Source organism: Salmo salar, unplaced genomic scaffold, assembly GCF_905237065.1.
Source record: "Salmo salar unplaced genomic scaffold, Ssal_v3.1, whole genome shotgun sequence".
NCBI lineage: Eukaryota > Metazoa > Chordata > Actinopteri > Salmoniformes > Salmonidae > Salmo > Salmo salar.
Window position 1 is genome coordinate 60,085 of NW_025548266.1, and position 22,416 is coordinate 82,500.

The 22,416-nt window shown below is 39.9% G+C and overlaps 1 protein-coding gene across 1 annotated transcript in view; it reads left to right on the plus strand.

Moving 5' to 3' along the window:
• LOC123732822 (uncharacterized) overlaps positions 1–16,254 on the plus strand; it is a 31,933-nt gene extending 15,679 nt beyond the window's left edge. Inside the window, exons 3-10 of the mRNA XM_045712122.1 lie at positions 8,798–9,073; positions 11,686–11,961; positions 12,879–13,121; positions 13,774–14,022; positions 14,171–14,227; positions 15,294–15,374; positions 15,485–15,542; positions 16,233–16,254. Coding sequence (XP_045568078.1) covers positions 8,798–9,073; positions 11,686–11,961; positions 12,879–13,121; positions 13,774–14,022; positions 14,171–14,227; positions 15,294–15,374; positions 15,485–15,542; positions 16,233–16,254 — 1,262 coding nt within the window. The remainder of the gene's footprint in view (positions 1–8,797; positions 9,074–11,685; positions 11,962–12,878; positions 13,122–13,773; positions 14,023–14,170; positions 14,228–15,293; positions 15,375–15,484; positions 15,543–16,232) is intronic.
• The last annotated feature ends 6,162 nt before the right edge of the window (positions 16,255–22,416 follow it).

Here is a 22,416-nt window from a genome sequence, read left to right on the forward strand (position 1 = left end):
CTCTTTTAAAAAGATACAAATATGATTGTTTCTTTATAGACACCAGGTAACAGACACAAGCTAGTTGTTTCTCCATAGACACCATGTAACAGACACAAGCTAGTTGTTTCTCTACAGACACCATGTAACAGACACAAGCTAGTTGTTTCTCTATAGACACCATGTAACAGACACAAGCTAGTTGTTTCTCTATAGACACCATGTAACAGCTAGTTGTTTCTATAGACACCACGTAACAGCTAGTTGTTTCTATAGACACCAGGTAACAGACACAAGCTAGTTGTTTCTCTATAGACACCATGTAACAGCTAGTTGTTTCTATAGACACCATGTAACAGCTAGTTGTTTCTATAGACACCAGGTAACAGACACAAGCTAGTTGTTTCTCTATAGACACCATGTAACAGCTAGTTGTTTCTATAGACACCATGTAACAGCTAGTTGTTTCTCTATAGACACCATGTAACAGCTAGTTGTTTCTATAGACACCATGTAACAGACACCAGCTAGTTGTTTCTCTAGACACCATGTAACAGCTAGTTGTTTCTCTATAGACACCATGTAACAGCTAGTTGTTTCTCTATAGACACCATGTAACAGCTAGTTGTTTCTCTATAGACACCATGTAACAGCTAGTTGTTTCTATAGACACCATGTAACAGACACAAGCTAGTTGTTTCTCTATAGACACCATGTAACAGACACCAGCTAGTTGTTTCTCTAGACACCATGTAACAGCTAGTTGTTTCTATAGACACCATGTAACAGACACAAGCTAGTTGTTTCTCTATAGACACCATGTAACAGCTAGTTGTTTCTCTATAGACACCATGTAACAGCTAGTTGTTTCTCTATAGACACCATGTAACAGCTAGTTGTTTCTATAGACACCATGTAACAGACACAAGCTAGTTGTTTCTCTATAGACACCATGTAACAGCTAGTTGTTTCTATAGACACCATGTAACAGACACCAGCTAGTTGTTTCTCTAGACACCATGTAACAGCTAGTTGTTTCTATAGACACCATGTAACAGACACAAGCTAGTTGTTTCTCTATAGACACCATGTAACAGCTAGTTGTTTCTCTATAGACACCATGTAACAGCTAGTTGTTTCTATAGACACCATGTAACAGACACAAGCTAGTTGTTTCTCTATAGACACCATGTAACAGCTAGTTGTTTCTCTATAGACACCATGTAACAGCTAGTTGTTTCTATAGACACCATGTAACAGACACAAGCTAGTTGTTTCTCTATAGACACCATGTAACAGCTAGTTGTTTCTCTATAGACACCATGTAACAGCTAGTTGTTTCTATAGACACCATGTAACAGACACAAGCTAGTTGTTTCTCTATAGACACCATGTAACAGCTAGTTGTTTCTATAGACACCATGTAACAGCTAGTTGTTTCTCTATAGACACCATGTAACAGCTAGTTGTTTCTATAGACACCATGTAACAGCTAGTTGTTTCTCTATAGACACCATGTAACAGCTAGTTGTTTCTCTATAGACACCATGTAACAGCTAGTTGTTTCTCTATAGACACCATGTAACAGCTAGTTGTTTCTCTATAGACACCATGTAACAGCTAGTTGTTTCTCTATAGACACCATGTAACAGCTAGTTGTTTCTCTATAGACACCATGTAACAGCTAGTTGTTTCTATAGACACCATGTAACAGACACCAGCTAGTTGTTTCTCTAGACACCATGTAACAGCTAGTTGTTTCTATAGACACCATGTAACAGACACAAGCTAGTTGTTTCTCTATAGACACCATGTAACAGCTAGTTGTTTCTCTATAGACACCATGTAACAGCTAGTTGTTTCTCTATAGACACCATGTAACAGCTAGTTGTTTCTATAGACACCATGTAACAGCTAGTTGTTTCTCTATAGACACCATGTAACAGCTAGTTGTTTCTATAGACACCATGTAACAGACACCAGCTAGTTGTTTCTCTATAGACACCATGTAACAGCTAGTTGTTTCTCTATAGACACCATGTAACAGCTAGTTGTTTCTATAGACACCATGTAACAGACACCAGCTAGTTGTTTCTATAGACACCATGTAACAGCTAGTTGTTTCTCTATAGACACCAGGTAACTGTTAAAGGTAGACCAAGGTTCATCATATTTTATTTTAAATGTGAAACAGCAAAAAAACTATAAACAATATAAAGACAGAAAATCTATGCGTGCAAACACATGCAACACAAAGACAAGATCCTACAACTGACTGTGGGAAAAAGGGCTGCCTAAGTATGATTCCCAATCAGAGACAATGAATGACAGCTGCCTCTGATTGGAAACCATACTCGGCCAATAAAGAAAAAACAACATAGACATACAACACATAGAATGCCCACCCCATGTCACACCCTGACCTAACCAAACAGAGAAAAACGGCGTGACAGTAACAGACACAAGCTAGTTGTTTCTCTCTAGACACCATGTAACGGACAAAAGTTATTGCGGTTTGGGAAGTATGCAAGTTAAATAAAAATTGTCTTACTGAGTAACAAACACCCAGCTTTGAAACAGGTTATTTTGTTTTGGCGTTATGTTTTTGGATTCACCGGAGCAGACTTTAGAGTTATCGTTTAAAGTCAAGTATGACAATAGACTGTATATGGTTTATGCTAATACGGGTAGTCAACAGTGTTTTGAGTGTGGGATGTTGGCCATATGTGAAGCCTTGGCCCACTGATGTAGGGACATTGGTAGAGCAAGCACCTGTTGCTGAGGAACAAGTTGTCAATGTTGAGGGTCCTGAGTTGCAGCTTGTACCAGAGGGGAACATAGCGTCTGATGTGCAGCAGAAACATATTGTTGTAGGAGGTAAGGACAGATCTGGAGCCATTTCCCCAGACTGGTGGGGGGGGGTTCAGCTGGGGATAATCTCCCATGTAGTGAGGAGGTGCCTGGTACAAGTGATGGGATGCAAGTGGGGAGTGTTAAGAGGGATGTGGCTGAGGGGAGTCAGGGGTCTGTGGCCTCAGTTGAGGAGAATCAGGAGAAGGATATGAACATCTCTCCTGATATGACAGCAGCTGGTGATGACTCAATTTACAATCTAGAGGAGGTAAATGGGTTCCTGGACCAGACTTTTAGGAAATCTGTTAATCATATTGCAAATGCGCGTTACGTTTGCAATATTGCGCGTTACGTTTGCAATATGATTCAATGGGCATTTAGCATCACAAATTTAGGCATGCTCAAAAATACTGCAGAAATGCATAATTGACTGGCTTGATGAACTCGGGATGGCCGGGCAGTGACTGTGGTTCCTCTCCATTGCTCGTCACCCAGCAGTCAGCGTCCATCAGTCAATTAGATGTCATTCTGACACCAAACTGATACCATCTGACACCAAATCCACTTTTTCCAACTCGTATAGAAGCCAACTATCACATATGTCAGAGAAGGCCCATAATTCACAGCGCTTTCAATTTTAACCATAAAAAAACATAAAACACATAGTTATGTTATAGCTGCGGGTCCAGCTCTGACAATATGTGTAGGCCTATGTGAGGCGACCCCGAATCCCAAGTTTTGGCTTGATAGGTCATTCGGTGCCCGAGCAATGGCCTTAATTGGTGCTGAAAATCCACTTTTTCAGGGCGTTACTACGGGGTCCCTGAATGAGCTATCGGACAGAGACATTGGGGTCCGTCTCTATGGGCCGAGGCGGTTTCAATGCACCTAGTCTTGCGACTCTGGGACATTTCTACATGTTGCCATGTCCGTGATATTCAAAATGAATTGAACATATTGCAAATGCACGAGGCTGTTTCTCGGTCTGAGAACCTTCTAGAGCCACATAAATCAGCGTGCACTATCGACTTGAGCTCTAGAACAGGTTTCTAAAATTTTGGAGCTCTAGGTCTGACGGTTCTTGAATCGTTTGAACGAAAGTAACTGTTGAAGGCAGTATAAGCCTCTAAGCCCCATACTATGTCCCTATGGCCAAGCTGTGTGTGTGTGTTTTAGTTTTTTTTGCAAAAAGAATAGACACACGTTGTCTTTGGGGTAGGCATAGACAGAATCCTGAATATGAAGTCTCTACCTTAAGAATTGACTGAATGACACATGGTTGAGTTGCGTGATTTTCACTATGTGCAGGTTGGCCATATGACAATAGCTCTAGGCTGTTTTTAACCACTTCCGGTTGTCACAGGAAGCTCTTACTCAACACACGTTGTCTTTGGGGTAGGCATAAACAGAATCCTGAATATGAAGTCTCTACCTTAAGAATTGACTGAATGACACATGGTTGAGTTGCGTTATTTTCACTATGTGCAGGTTATATGACAATAGCTCTAGGCTGTTTTTAACCACTTCCGGTTGTCACAGGAAGCTCTTACTCAACACACGTTGTCTTTGGGGTAGGCATAAACAGAATCCTGAATATGAAGCCTCTACCTTAACCTGTTAGGGCTAGGGGGCAGCATTGACACGGCTGGATAAAAAACATAGAATATTGCAAAATGTGCTTTCACCAAAAAGCTATTTTAAAATCGGACATATCGAGTGCATAGAGGAGGTCTGTATCTATAATTCTTAAAATAATTGTTATGCTTTTTGTGAACGTTTATCGTGAGTAATTTAGTAAAATGTTAGCGAATTCCCCGGAAGTTTGCGGGGGGTATGCTAGTTCTGAACGTCACATGCTAATGTAAAAAGCTGGTTTTTGATATAAATATGAACTTGATTGAACAAAACATGCATGTATTGTATAACATAATGTCCTAGGGTTGTCATCTGATGAAGATCATCAAAGGTGAGTGCTGCATTTAGCTGTCTTCTGGGTTTTGGTGACATTATATGCTGGCTTGAAAAATGGGTGTCTGATTATTTCTGGCTTGGTACTCTGCTGACATAATCTAATGTTTTGCTTTCGTTGTAAAGCCTTTTTGAAATCGGACAGTGTGGTTAGATTAACGAGAGTCTTGTCTTTAAATGGCTGTAAAATAGTCATATGTTTGAGAAATTGAAGTAATAGGATTTTTAAGGTTTTGAAAATCGCGCCACAGGCTTCAAGTGGCTGTTACGTAGGTAAATCAGGGTCGCGCGCATGGCGCAATTCGTGACAAAAAAAATCTAAATATTACATTACCGTACTTCGAAGCATGTCAACCGCTGTTTAAAATCCATTTTTATGCCATTTTTCTCGTAGAAAAGCGATAATATTCCGACCGGGAATGTCCATTTAGCTAAACTGAGGAAAGTAAACAAAGCTTTCGGTCAACACGGGCACGTGCCTGAGTCTCACAGTACTGTAACCAGCCACTACCCAAACGCGCTACTTTAGGGTGTTTTCTATCCATATGTAATAAGTATATGCATATTCTAGTTACTGGGTAGGAGTGGTAACCAGATTAAATCGGGTACGTTTTTTATCCAGCCGTGTCAATACTGCCCCCTATCCTAAACAGGTTGGCTGTGATGCACTCTAAGAAAAAAAGGTGCTATCTGGACCCTAAAAGGGTTCTTCTTCTGACCCCTTTGAAGAACCCCTTCTGGCTTCAGCTATAATAATTTTGGTTCCCATGTAGAACCCTTTCCACAGAGTTTTACATGGAACCAAAAATGGTTTTACCTGGAACCAAAAAGGCTTCTCCTATGGGGACAGCTGAAGAACCCATTTGGAACCCTTTTTTCTAAGAGTGTTCAGGTCTGAAGTTGTTCTGTTGGCTTGATGGGGTGTTGTTGGGCTGGACTGTTGTCTGTGTCTGGTTGAGGGGTGTTGTTGTGCTGGACTGTTGTCTGGGTCTGGTTGAGGGGTGTTGTTGTGCTGGACTGTTGTCTGGGTCTGGTTGAGGGGTGTTGTTGTGCTGGACTGTTGTCTGGGTCTGGTTGAATGGACTGTGTTGACCTGCTGTTCCAGCTCCACCTGCCTTACCTCCAGCTGAGTGGTAAGAGTTCTCCCTTCAACCAAAAAAGGTTCTCCATGGCGCAGTGGTAAGAGAGTAGCACTGTGCCATACCAGGGGATGGTCTAAGAGTATAGCACTGTGCCATTCCAGGGGATGGTCTAAGAGTATAGCACTGTGCCGTACCAGGGGATGGTCTGTGTGGAAGATTAATAAGTTGCTTAAATTTCCATTTTTGTAGCAGTCAGCAAAAATACATTCTGGATTGCCCATGAGGAGATTATTTTTGTACTATTTCCATGCCTTTTGATTTTTCATATTCACGGTTTACTATACTGTGGTGACGTCTGCATAAGGGTAAGCCATGGAGCAAGGGGCGTCAAAGGGGAGGTTGTGAAACTCACCTGCCATGTTTGGGCTCAAGGGCTTTGACACCTCTCACTTCACACCTCAGTGCTAATTGAAGTTGCAGTCGGATCTGTTCTGTCCTAGCAAGCTTGGTAGCCTTATAAATTAAAATAGATTTTTGTCATGTCTTTTTCTTATTGGATTTAAAATGTGCTTCAGACTGAACATTACAGTCCAAGTTGGATTATATTTTCAGGTTTCTGTTGCACTTCTATTGCTGGTTATTGGTTTGTCAGAAAGTTTGCTGGATAGTCCTTGGTAGTAGAATCCTTGGTAGAAGAATCCTTGCTAGTAGAATCCTTGGTAGTAGAATCCTTGGTAGTAGAATCCTTGGTAGAAGAATCCTTGGTAGTAGAATCCTTGGTAGTAGAATCCTTGGTAGTAGAATCCTTGGTAGTAGAATCCTTGGTAGAAGAATCCTTGGTAGTAGAATCCTTGGTAGTAGAATCCTTGGTAGTAGAATCCTTGTTAGTAAGAATCCTTGGTAGAAGAATCCTTGGTAGTAGAATCCTTGGTAGTAGAATCCTTGGTAGAAGAATCCTTGGTAGTAGAATCCTTGGTAGTAGAATCCTTGGTAGTAGAATCCTTGGTAGTAGAATCCTTGGTGTAAGAATCCTTGGTAGTAGAATCCTTGGTAGAAGAATCCTTGGTAGTAGAATCCTTGGCAGTAAGAATCCTTGGTAGTAGAATCCTTGGTAGTAGAATCCTTGGTAGTAGAATCCTTGTTAGTAAGAATCCTTGGTAGAAGAATCCTTGGTAGTAGAATCCTTGGTAGTAGAATCCTTGTTAGTAAGAATCCTTGGTAGAAGAATCCTTGGTAGTAGAATCCTTGGTAGTAGAATCCTTGGTAGAAGAATCCTTGGTAGTAGAATCCTTGGTAGTAGAATCCTTGGTAGTAGAATCCTTGGTAGAAGAATCCTTGGCAGTAGAATCCTTGGTAGAAGAATCCTTGGTAGTAGAATCCTTGGTAGTAGAATCCTTGGTAGTAGAATCCTTGGTAGTAAAATCCTTGGTAGTAGAATCCTTGGCAGTAAGAATCCTTGGTAGTAGAATCCTTGGTAGTAGAATCCTTGGTAGTTAGAATCCTTGGTAGTAGAATCCTTGGTAGTAGAATCCTTGGTAGTAGAATCCTTGGTAGTTAGAATCCTTGGTAGTAAGAATCCTTGGTAGTAGAATCCTTGGTAGTAAGAATCCTTGGTAGTAGAATCCTTGGTAGTAGAATCCTTGGTAGTAAGAATCCTTGGTAGTAGAATCCTTGGGAGTAAGAATCCTTGGTAGTAGAATCCTTGGTAGTAGAATCCTTGGCAGTAGAATCCTTGGTAGTAGAATCCTTGGTAGTAGAATCCTTGGTAGTAGAATCCTTGGTAGTAAGAATCCTTGGTAGAAGAATCCTTGGTAGTAGAATACTTGGTAGTAGAATCCTTGGTTGTAGAATCCTTGGTAGTAGAATCCTTGGTAGTAGAATCCTTGGTAGTAGAATCCTTGGTAGTAGAATCCTTGGTAGAAGAATCCTTGGTAGTAGAATCCTTGGTAGTAGAATCCTTGGTGGTAAGAATCCTTGGTAGAAGAATCCTTGGTAGTAGAATCCTTGGTAGTAGAATCCTTGGTAGTAGAATCCTTGGTAGAAGAATCCTTGGTAGTAAGAATCCCTTGGTAGAAATAATCCTTGGTAGTAGAATCCTTGGTAGTAAGAATCATTGGTAGTAGAATCCTTGTTAGAAGAATCCTTGGTAGTAGAATCCTTGGTAGAAGAATCCTTGGTAGAAGAATCCTTGGTAGTAGAATCCTTGGTAGTAGAATCCTTGGTAGTAGAATCCTTGGTAGTAGAATCCTTGGTAGAAGAATCCTTGGTAGTAGAATCCTTGGTAGTAGAATCCTTGGTAGTAAGAATCCTTGGTAGTAGAATCCTTGGTAGTAGAATCCTTGGTAGTAGAATCCTTGATAGAAGAATCCTTGGTAGTAGAATCCTTGGTAGAAGAATCCTTGGTAGAAGAATCCTTGGTAGTAGAATCCTTGGTAGTAAGAATCCTTGGTAGTAGAATCCTTGGTAGGAGAATCCTTGGTAGTAAGAATCCTTGGTAGTAGAATCCTTGGTAGTAGAATCCTTGGTAGTAGAATCCTTGGTAGTAAGAATCCTTGGTAGTAGAATCCTTGGTAGTAGAATCCTTGGTAGAAGAATCCTTGGTAGTAGAATCCTTGGTAGTAGAATCCTTGGTAGTAGAATCCTTGGTAGTAAGAATCCTTGGTAGTAAAAAGTAGAATCCTTCCAGGTATTTTGTCCAAAATCAGGTTGTAGGTTTGGAGTGAATGTTGTGTGTATCTTGTGTCCTTGACATTTTTTATTAAGTTTATTTTACATTTTGGTAAAAAAAAGAAATGCTGAAAGATTCAGGAGCTCATCTTCTCATGACCTCTCTATCTTTGCTTTATATAAACGTTATGTCATTTATTTATATAATCACATTTTATCTCTCCCTTCTCTCTCTCTCTCCCCCCCAGATCTCTCTCTTCCAGCATCTCTGATTGTCAGTCCTGACAGATCTCAGTTCTTTGAATATGAGTCTGTCTCTCTGAGCTGTGAGGTTCAGGGGAACTCTACTGGATGGAGAGTGGTGAGGAACACATCGAGAGTAATCCTTTCAGAGTGTAATACTGACTGGGGAAAACAACAAGGGTCTTCATGCATTGTATCACTAATAACATCAGACAGTGGAGTGTACTGGTGTGAGTCTGGGTCTGGAGAACACAGCAATGCTGTCAACATCACAGTACCTGGTATGTCCACAAACACCATCTACTAACATTATAGTGTTTAGTGGTTCATCTGGTTTCAGATAGCTGATGTTATGTTTATATATGATGTTTATATATTAGATACAGCTGGAGCTGTGATCCTGGAGAGACCTGTTTATATATGATGTTTATATATTATATACAGCTGGAGCTGTGATCCTGGAGAGACCTGTTTATATATGATGTTTATATATTATATACAGCTGGTGCTGTGATCCTGGAGAGACCTGTTTATATATTATATACAGCTGGTGCTGTGATCCTGGAGAGACCTGTTTATATATGATGTTTATATATTAGATACAGCTGGAGCTGTGATCCTGGAGAGCCCTGTTTATATATGATGTTTATATATTATATACAGCTGGAGCTGTGATCCTGGAGAGACCTGTTTATATATGATGTTTATATATTATATACAGCTGGAGCTGTGATCCTGGAGAGACCTGTTTATATATGATGTTTATATATTATATACAGCTGGTGCTGTGATCCTGGAGAGACCTGTTTATATATGATGTTTATATATTATATACAGCTGGAGCTGTGATCCTGGAGAGACCTGTTTATATATTATATACAGCTGGTGCTGTGATCCTGGAGAGACCTGTTTATATATGATGTTTATATATTATATACAGCTGGTGCTGTGATCCTGGAGAGCCCTGTTTATATATGATGTTTATATATTATATACAGCTGGAGCTGTGATCCTGGAGAGACCTGTTTATATATGATGTTTATATATTATATACAGCTGGAGCTGTGATCCTGGAGAGACCTGTTTATATATGATGTTTATATATTATATACAGCTGGAGCTGTGATCCTGGAGAGACCTGTTTATATATTATATACAGCTGGTGCTGTGATCCTGGAGAGACCTGTTTATATATGATGTTTATATATTATATACAGCTGGTGCTGTGATCCTGGAGAGACCTGTTTATATATGATGTTTATATATTATATACAGCTGGAGCTGTGATCCTGGAGAGACCTGTTTATATATGATGTTTATATATTATATACAGCTGGAGCTGTGATCCTGGAGAGCCCTGTTTATATATGATGTTTATATATTAGATACAGCTGGTGCTGTGATCCTGGAGAGACCTGTTTATATATTATGTTTATATATTATATACAGCTGGAGCTGTGATCCTGGAGAGACCTGTTTATATATGATGTTTATATATTATATACAGCTGGAGCTGTGATCCTGGAGAGACCTGTTTATATATTATATACAGCTGGTGCTGTGATCCTGGAGAGACCTGTTTATAAATTATGTTTATATATTATATACAGCTGGAGCTGTGATCCTGGAGAGACCTGTTTATAAATTATGTTTATATATTATATACAGCTGGTGCTGTGATCCTGGAGAGACCTGTTTATAAATTATGTTTATATATTATATACAGCTGGTGCTGTGATCCTGGAGAGACCTGTTTATATATGATGTTTATATATTATATACAGCTGGAGCTGTGATCCTGGAGAGACCTGTTTATATATGATGTTTATATATTATATACAGCTGGTGCTGTGATCCTGGAGAGACCTGTTTATATATGATGTTTATATATTATATACAGCTGGAGCTGGGATCCTGGAGAGACCTGTTTATATATTATATACAGCTGGAGCTGTGATCCTGGAGAGCCCTGTTTATATATGATGTTTATATATTATATACAGCTGGAGCTGTGATCCTTGGGAGCCTGAATCTGAATCTGGTGTAGACTGGTAGAACAAATCAAAGTTTAACTCAGATGTGATACTTTGGAATATATTACAATAGTACAGCTATCAGACAGATCTTCTCTCTCTTTCAAGTCAATTTAAGGGGGCTTTATTGGCATGGGAAACATATGTTAACATTTCCAAAGCAAGTGAAACAGATCATAAACAAAAGGAAAATAAACAATTAAAAAATGTACAGTAAACATTACACTCACAAATGTTACAAAGGAATAGAGACATTTAAATTGTCATTATGGGCAAATGGTTAAAGTACAAAAGGGAAAATGAATAAACATAAATATGGGTTGTATTTACAATGGTGTTTGTTCTTCACTGGTTGACCTTTTCTTGTGGCCACAGGTCACGTATCTTGCTGCTGTGATCAAACACTGTGGTATTTCACCCAGTAGATATGGGAGTTTATCAAGATTGGGTTTGTTTTTAAATTATTTGTGGGTCTGTGTAATCTGAGGGAAATATGTGTCTCTAATATGGTTATATATTGGGCAGGAGATTAGGAAGTGCAGCTCAGTTTCCACCTCATTTTGTGGGCAGTGTTGCTCATAGCCTGTCTTCTCTTGAGAGCCAGGTCTGACTATGACGGCCTTTCTCAATAGCAAGGCTATGCTCACTGAGTCTGTACCTAGTAAAAGCTTTCCTTAAGTTTGGGTCAGTCACAGTGGTCAGGTATTCTGCCTCTGTGTACTCTCTGTTTAGGGACAAATAGCATTCTAGTTTACAAATTTTGTTTTGTTAATTCTTTCCAATGTGTCAAGTAGTTATCTTTTTGTTTTCTCATGATTTGATTGGGTATAATTGTGTGTGTCTTGCTCTCTCTTTCTCAGATCTCTCTGTTCCAGCCTCTCTGAGTGTCAGTCCTGACAGATCTCAGTTCTTTGAATATGAGTCTGTCTCTCTGAGCTGTGAGGTTCAGGGGAACTCTACTGGATGGAGAGTGGTGAGGAACACATCGAGAGGAATCCTTTCAGAGTGTAATACTGACTGGGGGAAACAACAAGGGTCTTCATGCATCACGTCACTAATAACATCAGACAGTGGAGTGTACTGGTGTGAGTCTGGGTCTGGAGAACACAGCAATGCTGTCAACATCACAGTACATGGTATGTCCACAAACACCATCTACTAACAATATAGTGTTTAGTGGTTCATCTGGTTTCAGATAGCTGATGTTATGTTTATATATGATGTTTATATATTATATACAGCTGGTGCTGGGATCCTGGAGAGACCTGTTTATATATGATGTTTATATATTATATACAGCTGGAGCTGTGATCCTGGAGAGCCCTGTTTATATATGATGTTTATATATTATATACAGCTGGTGCTGTGATCCTGGAGAGACCTGTTTATATATGATGTTTATATATTATATACAGCTGGAGCTGTGATCCTGGAGAGACCTGTTTATATATGATGTTTATATATTATATACAGCTGGAGCTGTGATCCTGGAGAGACCTGTTTATATATGATGTTTATATATTATATACAGCTGGAGCTGTGATCCTGGAGAGCCCTGTTTATATATGATGTTTATATATTATATACAGCTGGAGCTGTGATCCTGGAGAGCCCTGTTTATATATGATGTTTATATATTATATACAGCTGGAGCTGTGATCCTGGAGAGCCCTGTTTATATATGATGTTTATATATTATATACAGCTGGTGCTGTGATCCTGGAGAGACCTGTTTATATATGATGTTTATATATTATATACAGCTGGAGCTGTGATCCTGGAGAGCCCTGTTTATATATGATGTTTATATATTATATACAGCTGGAGCTGTGATCCTGGAGAGACCTGTTTATATATGATGTTTATATATTATATACAGCTGGAGCTGTGATCCTGGAGAGCCCTGTTTATATATGATGTTTATATATTATATACAGCTGGTGCTGTGATCCTGGAGAGACCTGTTTATATATGATGTTTATATATTATATACAGCTGGAGCTGTGATCCTGGAGAGCCCTGTTTATATATGATGTTTATATATTATATACAGATGGAGCTGTGATCCTGGAGAGCCCTGCCCTTCCTGTGACTGGGGGAGATTCTGTGACTCTGCGCTGCAGATATCAGGGAACTCCCTCTGACCTCACAGCTGATTTCTACAAAGATGGATCCCTCATCAGGACTGAGACTACAGGAGAGATGACCATCCCTGCAGTATCCAAGTCAGATGAAGGACTCTACAAGTGTACCAACTCTGAAGGAGAATCACCAGAGAGCTGGATTACTGTGACAGGTGAGAGTTATAAGATACAACATTTAACCCTTTTCCATTTCAATATAGTATGATATACTACACAGGGGCACCGTCAGGGATTTTGGGCCCCATGAAAAGATATCATATTGGTAACCACCAGAACCCAATTGACCCACTCAAAGCTTTAAAAAACTCTACCTTTGCAACTCTTTTGTAGTCCAATATTTACTGTATAATATTTACTGACAGTGAGCTGTGAAAGTATAACACTAATAATGCAGATTTAGTATGAATAGCTAAAAGAGGAGCGTAATGAAAACTCCAAATGTTCTGTGAAGCAACTAATGTTATGGGAGCAAAAGTAGCCTATTTTAATTTCCTCCACTCACGGACTACACCTTCCTTCGGCCTCTTTTCTTTCTTTTCGTTTTTTGGAAGATTTTTCTTCGACAAATCACTGCTAGCAAGTACCTGTGTTGGGGGCAGCACCGAACCATTTCATGTAAATAGGGGGCAGAGGCTGAATGTTTACTTTTAGCAAAAAACAGGAAAAGAAATAGAAACCGATAGTTTTACTAATGATGATCATTTTTCATATTGAATGTAGATATTTAAATCATAGTTTAAGGACAGTTTTTTCTAGTGCTGTCCTAAATGTGTAATTCTCTTTTGTTTTCTACTTTTTCCCCAGATAATAGTCCCTCATCCTCCTTCACTCCATCCTCCTCTCCCCCCGTCTCTCCTCCCTCCTCTCTCCTCCCCTCCTCTCTCATCCTCCCTCTGTCTGTCTCTGGGTTGGTGGCTGCTCTCGCCATCTCTCTGATCATTCTACTGGTCCTGTTCTGCAAGAAGAGGAACAAACATGTAGCAGCTGAACCCAGAGATGTTACCTATGCTGACGTCAGAATCACACAGGACCCAGAACCCAGGAGAAGGAGAGGTACACACACACACACACACACACACAAACACCCACACACACACACACACACACACACACACACACACACACACACACACACACACACACACACACACACACAGTACAGTGTCTTTATGTCTTTAACCCATTGTCTCGTCTCCTCCAGAGAAGTCTCCAGGAGCTGATCCAGTCTACTCTGCAGTGAAGACCTCCAACACCACAGGTACTGTAGTACTGAATAACACTATAACACCACAGGTACTGTAGTACTGTATAACACTATAACACCACAGGTACTGTAATACTGTATAACACTATAACACCACAGGTACTGTAGTACTGTATAACACTATAACACCACAGGTACTGTAGTACTGTATAACACTATAACACCACAGGTACTGTAGTACTGTATAACACTATAACACCACAGGTACTGTAGTACTGTATAACACTATAACACCACAGGTACTGTAGTACTGTATAACACCACAGGTACTGTAGTACTGTATAACACTATAACACCACAGGTACTGTAGTACTGTATAACACTATAACACCACAGGTACTGTAATACTGTATAACACCACAGGTACTGTAATACTGAATAACACTATAACACCACAGATGTTAATATCCTCTCTCTCTCCTCTGTTTAGTTCCAGGTGGATCTGGTCCAGTCTGTGTTAATATCCTCTCTCTCTCCTGTGTTTAGTTCCAGGTGGATCTGGTCCAGTCTGTGTTAATATCCTCTCTCTCTCCTGTGTTTAGTTCCAGGTGGATCTGGTCCAGTCTGTGTTAATATCCTCTCTCTCTCCTGTGTTTAGTTCCAGGTGGATCTGGTCCAGTCTGTGTTAATATCCTCTCTCTCTCTCTCCTGTGTTTAGTTCCAGGTGGATCTGGTCCAGTCTGTGTTAATATCCTCTCTCTCTCCTGTGTTTAGTTCCAGGTGGATCTGGTCCAGTCTGAGTTAATATCCTCTCTCTCTTCTGTGTTTAGTTCCAGCTGGATCTGGTCCAGTCTGTGTTAATATCCTCTCTCTCTCTCCTGTGTTTAGTTCCAGGTGGATCTGGTCCAATCTGTGTTAATATCCTCTCTCTCTCTCCTGTGTTTAGTTCCAGGTGGATCTGGTCCAGTCTGTGTTAATATCCTCTCTCTCTCTCCTGTGTTTAGTTCCAGGTGGATCTGGTCCAGTCTGTGTTAATATCCTCTCTCTCTCTCCTGTGTTTAGTTCCAGGTGGATCTGGTCCAGTCTGTGTTAATATCCTCTCTCTCTCTCCTGTGTTTAGTTCCAGGTGGATCTGGTCCAGGTGATGTGACCTATGCTGACATCAACCACACAGAGAAGAGACAACACAACAGGAGGAGAGGTAGGAAGAAGGGAGAGACCAACAACACTCCCCTCATCTTTCTGGAGTAAATAATATGTTTTTACCGTGTTTTTAACAATAGTTGTGACCTATTTATGTGTTTCTTTCAGAGAACGTCGTTCCAGACCCTGTCTACTCAGCAGTGAAGACAGAGAGACAGAGATACAGGTCAGAAGGTCGTTCCAGACCCTGTCTACTCACAGACAGACAGACAGACTCACAGACAGACAGACAGACAGACAGACAGACTCACAGACAGACAGACAGACAGACAGACAGACAGACAGACAGACAGACAGACAGACAGACAGACAGACAGACAGACAGACAGACAGACAGACAGACAGACAGACAGACAGACTCACAGACAGACTCACAGACAGACAGACAGACAGACAGACAGACAGACAGACAGACAGACAGACAGACAGACAGACAGACAGACAGACAGACAGACAGACAGACAGACAGACAGACAGACAGACTCACAGACAGACAGACAGACAGACAGACAGACAGACAGACAGACAGACAGACAGACAGACAGACAGACAGACACTTTTTGTTCTGATTTACAATTGAACCTCTCTGTATAATGTAGATAATCATTGTACCATCTAAACCACTGTGTTTTATATAACCAAAAATATTGTTGTTTCAGCTCTTTTCAAAAGATGCAAAAACAAAACTTAAGAACTGGAAGCATAGAAATAGCTCACAAAGAACAGATCTACCACTACTTAGATTGGCTTTAAAGCAATATGACAGATCTATAACACATTTCTATGTGGATTTTGTTGGGTTGCTCAAAAAGTTACATATAGCGATATTAATAAATGTAATCTGTGTGTACTTTAGGTATCTGGACCCAGGGACGTAACGTACAGACTGAGGTAGGTCCATATCACTGTATCACTAACCCTAATGTACAGACTGAGGTAGGTCCATATCACTGTATTACTAACCCTAATGTACAGACTGAGGTAGGTCCATATCACTGTATCACTAACCCTAATGTACAGACTGAGGTAGGTCCATATCACTGTATCACTAACCCTAACGTACAGACTGAGGTAGGTCCATATCACTGTATCACTAACCCTAATGTACAGACTGAGGTAGGTCCAGATCACTGTATCACTAACCCTAATGTACAGACTGAGGTAGGTCCATATCACTGTATCACTAACCCTAATGTACAGACTGAGGTAGGTCCATATCACTGTATCACTAACCCTAATGTACAGACTGAGGTAGGTCCATATCACTGTATTACTAACCCTAATGTACAGACTGAGGTAGGTCCATATCACTGTATATATAACCATAAATTCATCCTTAACTTCAAAATTTATGTTGTGTTTGTTATGAATGATGTAGCATGTTGTGTTGTGTTATGAATGATGTAGCATGTTGTGTTATGAATGATGTAGCATGTTGTGTTTGTTATGAATGATTTAGCATGTTGTGTTATGAATGATGTAGCATGTTGTGTTTGTTATGAATGATGTAGCATGTTGTGTTATGAAGGATGTAGCATGTTGTGTTATGAATTATGTAGCATGTTGTGTGTGTTATGAATGATGTAGCATGTTGTGTTATGAATGATGTAGCATGTTGTGCTATGAATGATGTAGCATGTTGTGTTATGAATGATCTAGCATGTTGTGTTATGAATGATGTAGCATGTTGTGTTGTGTTATGAATGATGTAGCATGTTGTGTTTGTTATGAATGATGTAGCATGTTGTATTTGATATGAATGATGTAGCATGTAGTGTTGTGTTATGAATGATGTAGCATGTTGTGTTATGAATGATGTAGCATGTTGTGTTTGTTATGAATGATGTAGCATGTAGTGTTTGTTATGAATGATGTAGCATGTAGTGTTTGTTATGAATGACGTAGCATGTTGTGTTATGAATGATGTAGCATGTTGTGTTTGTTATGCATGATGTAGCATGTTGTGTTTGTTGTGAATGATGTAGCATGTTGTGTTATGAATAATGTAGCATGTTGTGTTATGAATGATGTAGCATGTTGTGTTATGAATGATGTAGCATGTAGTGTTATGAATGATGTAGCATGTTGTGTTATGAATATTGTAGCATGTTGTGTTATGAATGATGTAGCATGTTGTGTTATGAATGATGTAGCCTGTTGTGTTTGTTATGAATGATGTAGCATGTAGTGTTATGAATGATGTAGCATGTTGTGTTATAAATGATGTAGCATGTTGTGTTATGAATGATGTAGCATGTTGTGTTATGAATGATGTAGCATGTAGTGTTATGAATGATGTAGCATGTTGTGTTATTAATGATGTAGCATGTTGTGTTGTGTTATGAATGATGTCGCATGTTGTGTTATGAATGATGTAGCATGTTGTGTTTGCTATGAAGGATGTAGCATGTTATGTTTGCTATGAAGGATGTAGCATGTTGTGTTTGTTATGAATGATGTAGCATGTTGTGTTTGTTATGAATGATGTAGCATGTTGTGTTATGGATGATGAAGCATGTTGTATTATGAATGATGTAGAATGTTGTGTTTGTTATGAATGATGTAGCATGTTGTGTTTGTTATGAATGATGTAGCATGTTGTGTTATGAATGATGTAGCATGTTGTGTTTGTTATGAATGATATAGCATGTTGTGTTTGTTATGAATGATGTAGCATGTTGTGTTGTGAATGATGTAGCATGTTGTGTTTGTTATGAATGATGTAGCATGTTGTGTTGTGAATGATGTAGCATGTTGTGTTTTATGAATGATGTAGCATGTTGTGTTTGTTATGAATGATGTAGCATGTTGTGTTGTGAATGATGTAGCATGTTGTGTTTTATGAATGATGTATCATGTTGTGTTTGTAATGAATGATGTAGCATGTTGTGTTTGTTATGAATGATGTAGCATGTTGTGTTATGAATGATGTAGCATGTTGTGTTGTGAATGATGTAGCATGTTGTGTTATGAATGATGTAGCATGTTGTGTTATGAATGATGTAGCATGTTGTGTTATGAATGATGTAGCATGTTGTGTTATGAATGATGTAGCATATTGTATTTGTTATGAATGATGTATAATGTTGTGATTGTTGTTCGGATGGGACGTTAAAAGTTCCCATGGCACTTATCGTAAGAGTAGGGGTGTTAACCCCGGTGTCCTGGCTAAATTTCCCAGCTGTCCCTCATACCATCATGGCCACCTAATCATCCCCAGTTTACAATTGTCTCATTCATCCCCTGTAACTATTCCCCAGGTCGTTGCTGTAAATGAGAACGTGTTCTCAGTCAACTTGCCTAGTAAAATAACGGTAAAATAAATAAATAGATCAAATAAATTAAGGATGTAGCCTGTTGTGAATGATGACTTCATGATGTCATCTATTTTGTGAAGTGCACCAGTCCCTCCTGCAGCAAAGCACCCCCACAACATGATGCTGCCACCCCCGTGCTTCACGGTTGGGATGGTGTTCTTCGGCTTGCAAGCCTCCCCCTTTTCCTCCAGACATAACGATGGTCATTATGGCCAAACAGTTCTATTTTTGTTTCATCAGACCAGAGGACATTTCTCCAAAAAGTACAATCTTTGTCCCCATGTGCAGTTGCAAACCGTAGTCTGGCTTTTTTATGGCGGTTTTGGAGCAGTGGCTTCTTCCTTGCTGAGCGACCTTTCAGGTTATGTTGATATAGGACTCGTTTTACTGTGGATATAGATACTTTTGTTCCTGTGTCCTCAAGCATCTTCACAAGGTCCTTTGCTGTTGTTCTGGGATTGATTTGCACTTTTCGCACCAAATTACGTTTATCTCTAAGAGACAGAACGCGTCTCCTTCCTAAGCGGTATGACGGCTGTGTGGTCCCATGGTGTTTATACTTGCATACTATTGTTTGTACAGATGAACCTGGTACTTTCAGGCTTTTGGAAATTGCTCCCAAGGATGAACCAGACTTGTGGAGGTCTACAATAGTTTTTTTTAGGTCTGGGCTGATTTCTTTTGATTTTCCCATGATGTCAAGCAAAGAGACACTGAGTTTGAAGGTAGGCCTTGAAATACATCCACAGGTACACCTCCAATTGACTCAAATTATGTCATTAGCCAATCAGAAGCTTCTAAAGCCATGACATAATTTTCTGGAATTTTCCAAGCTGTTTAAAGGCACAGTCAACTTAGTGAATGTAAACTTCTGACCCACTGGAATTGTGATACAGTGAATTATAAGTGAAATAATCTGTCTGTAAACAATTGGAAAAATTACTCATGTCATGCACAAAGTAGATGTCCTAACCAACTTGGCAAAACTATAGTTTGTTAACAAGAAATGTGTGGAGTGGTTGAAAAACAAGTTTTAATGACTCCAACCTAAGTGTATGTAAACTTCCGAATTCAACTGTTCGTGTTTTAAGATCTCTTTAAAATATTTCTACAGTTTCAGCCCCCCCCCCCCCTCAGATTCTCTGTCAGGCTATTCCAGAGGCTGGGGGCATAGTAACTAAAGGCGGTCTCTCCATGCCTCCTGGTCCTAGGCTTTGGGATAGTTAAAAGGCCAGAGGACCTGAGGGACCTACTGGGGACATAAGTTAAAAGCATGTCTGACATGTATTGGGGTGCACAATCGTGGATTGATTTAAAAAACAATAAATTCTAAAACTGACAGGCAGCCAGTAAAGAGACCTTAAAACCGGTGTAATGTGTTCTCTGTCTGGTCTTGGTCAGTACCCTGCAGCATTCTGTATGTTTTACAGTACAGAGACCTTAAAACCGGTGTAATGTGTTCTCTGTCTGGTCTTGGTCAGTACCCTGCAGCATTCTGTATGTTTAGCAGTTGATCAATGGCTTTCTTGGGTAGACCAGACAGGAGAGCATTACAGTAGTCAAGCCTGTTTGTAATAAAAGCATGGATGAGTCTCTGTATCAGCCTGAGAGAGAAACGGCTGCAACTTGGCAACGTTCCTCAGGTGGTAAAAAGCTATTTTGGTCACATTCCTAACGTGTGACTCGAAATTTAGTTGAGACTCTAAAATAACACCTAGGATTTTTACATATATTAACTAGACAGGACTGATAACCCTGCCAAGGGGTAACATATATTAACTAGACAGTACAGGACTGATAACCCTGCCAAGGGGTAACATATATTAACTGGACAGTACAGGACTGATAACCCTGCCAAGGGGTAACATATATTAACTAGACAGGACTGATAACCCTGCCAAGGGGTAACATATATTAACTAGACAGTACAGGACTGATAACCCTGCCAAGGGGTAACATATATTAACTAGACAGGACTGATAACCCTGCCAAGGGGTAACATATATTAACTAGACAGTACAGGACTGATAACCCTGCCAAGGGGTAACATATATTAACTAGACAGTACAGGACTGATAACCCTGCCAAGGGGTAACATATATTAACTAGACAGTACAGGACTGATAACCCTGCCAAGGGGTAACATATATTAACTAGACAGTACACGACTGATAACCCTGCCAAGGGGTAATATATATTAACCAGACAGTACAGGACTTCTAACCCTGCCAAGGGGTAACATATATTAACTAGACAGTACAGGACTGATAACCCTGCCAAGGGGTAACATATATTAACTAGACAGGACTGATAACCCTGCCAAGGGGTAACATATATTAACTAGACAGGACAGGACTGATAACCCTGCCAAGGGGTAACATATATTAACTGGACAGTACAGGACTGATAACCCTGCCAAGGGGTAACATATATTAACTAGACAGGACTGATAACCCTGCCAAGGGGTAACATATATTAACTAGACAGGACTGATAACCCTGCCAAGGGGTAACATATATTAACTAGACAGGACTGATAACCCTGCCAAGGGGTAACATATATTAACTAGACAGGACAGGACTGATAACCCTGCCAAGGGGTAACATATATTAACTGGACAGTACAGGACTGATAACCCTGCCAAGGGGTAACATATATTAACTAGACAGGACTGATAACCCTGCCAAGGGGTAACATATATTAACTAGACAGGACTGATAACCCTGCCAAGGGGTAACATATATTAACTAGACAGGACTGATAACCCTGCCAAGGGGTAACATATATTAACTAGACAGGACTGATAACCCTGCCAAGGGGTAACATATATTAACTAGACAGGACTGATAACCCTGCCAAGGGGTAACATATATTAACTAGACAGGACTGATAACCCTGCCAAGGGGTAACATATATTAACTAGACAGGACTGATAACCCTGCCAAGGGGTAACATATATTAACTAGACAGGACTGATAACCCTGCCAAGGGGTAACATATATTAACTAGACAGGACTGATAACCCTGCCAAGGGGTAATATATATTAACTAGACAGTACAGGACTGATAACCCTGCCAAGGGGTAACATATATTAACTAGACAGGACTGATAACCCTGCCAAGGGGTAACATATATTAACTAGACAGGACTGATAACCCTGCCAAGGGGTAACATATATTAACTAGACAGACTGATAACCCTGCCAAGGGGTAATATATATTAACTAGACAGGACTGATAACCCTGCCAAGGGGTAACATATATTAACTAGACAGGACTGATAACCCTGCCAAGGGGTAACATATATTAACTAGACAGGACTGATAACCCTGCCAAGGGGTAACATATATTAACTAGACAGGACTTGTTATACATGATTCTCTCTCAGAATATCATAATGGACCTGCAACTTTGACTTCATCCACTTTCCCTCTGCCTTTCTGTAGTTTCTCTTCAATGTATTCGTTTTCTGACTCATTATCTGTTTGGATGTGTCCTTTCTCAACTTTACTGGAGCTACGGCACCAATGTTTGCCCTTAATTTACAATTTTTTTATTTAATTAACGTTTGGACTGGCAACAAGGTAGTAAACATCCCCAGTGGTGATCAGAGAAAGCAACATCAACAATAGAGGATATGTCAATAGAAAGCCCCTTGGTAATAACCAGTCCAGAGTATGGCTGTGGTTATGGGTGGGCCCAGTAGAAAGCCCCTTGGTAATA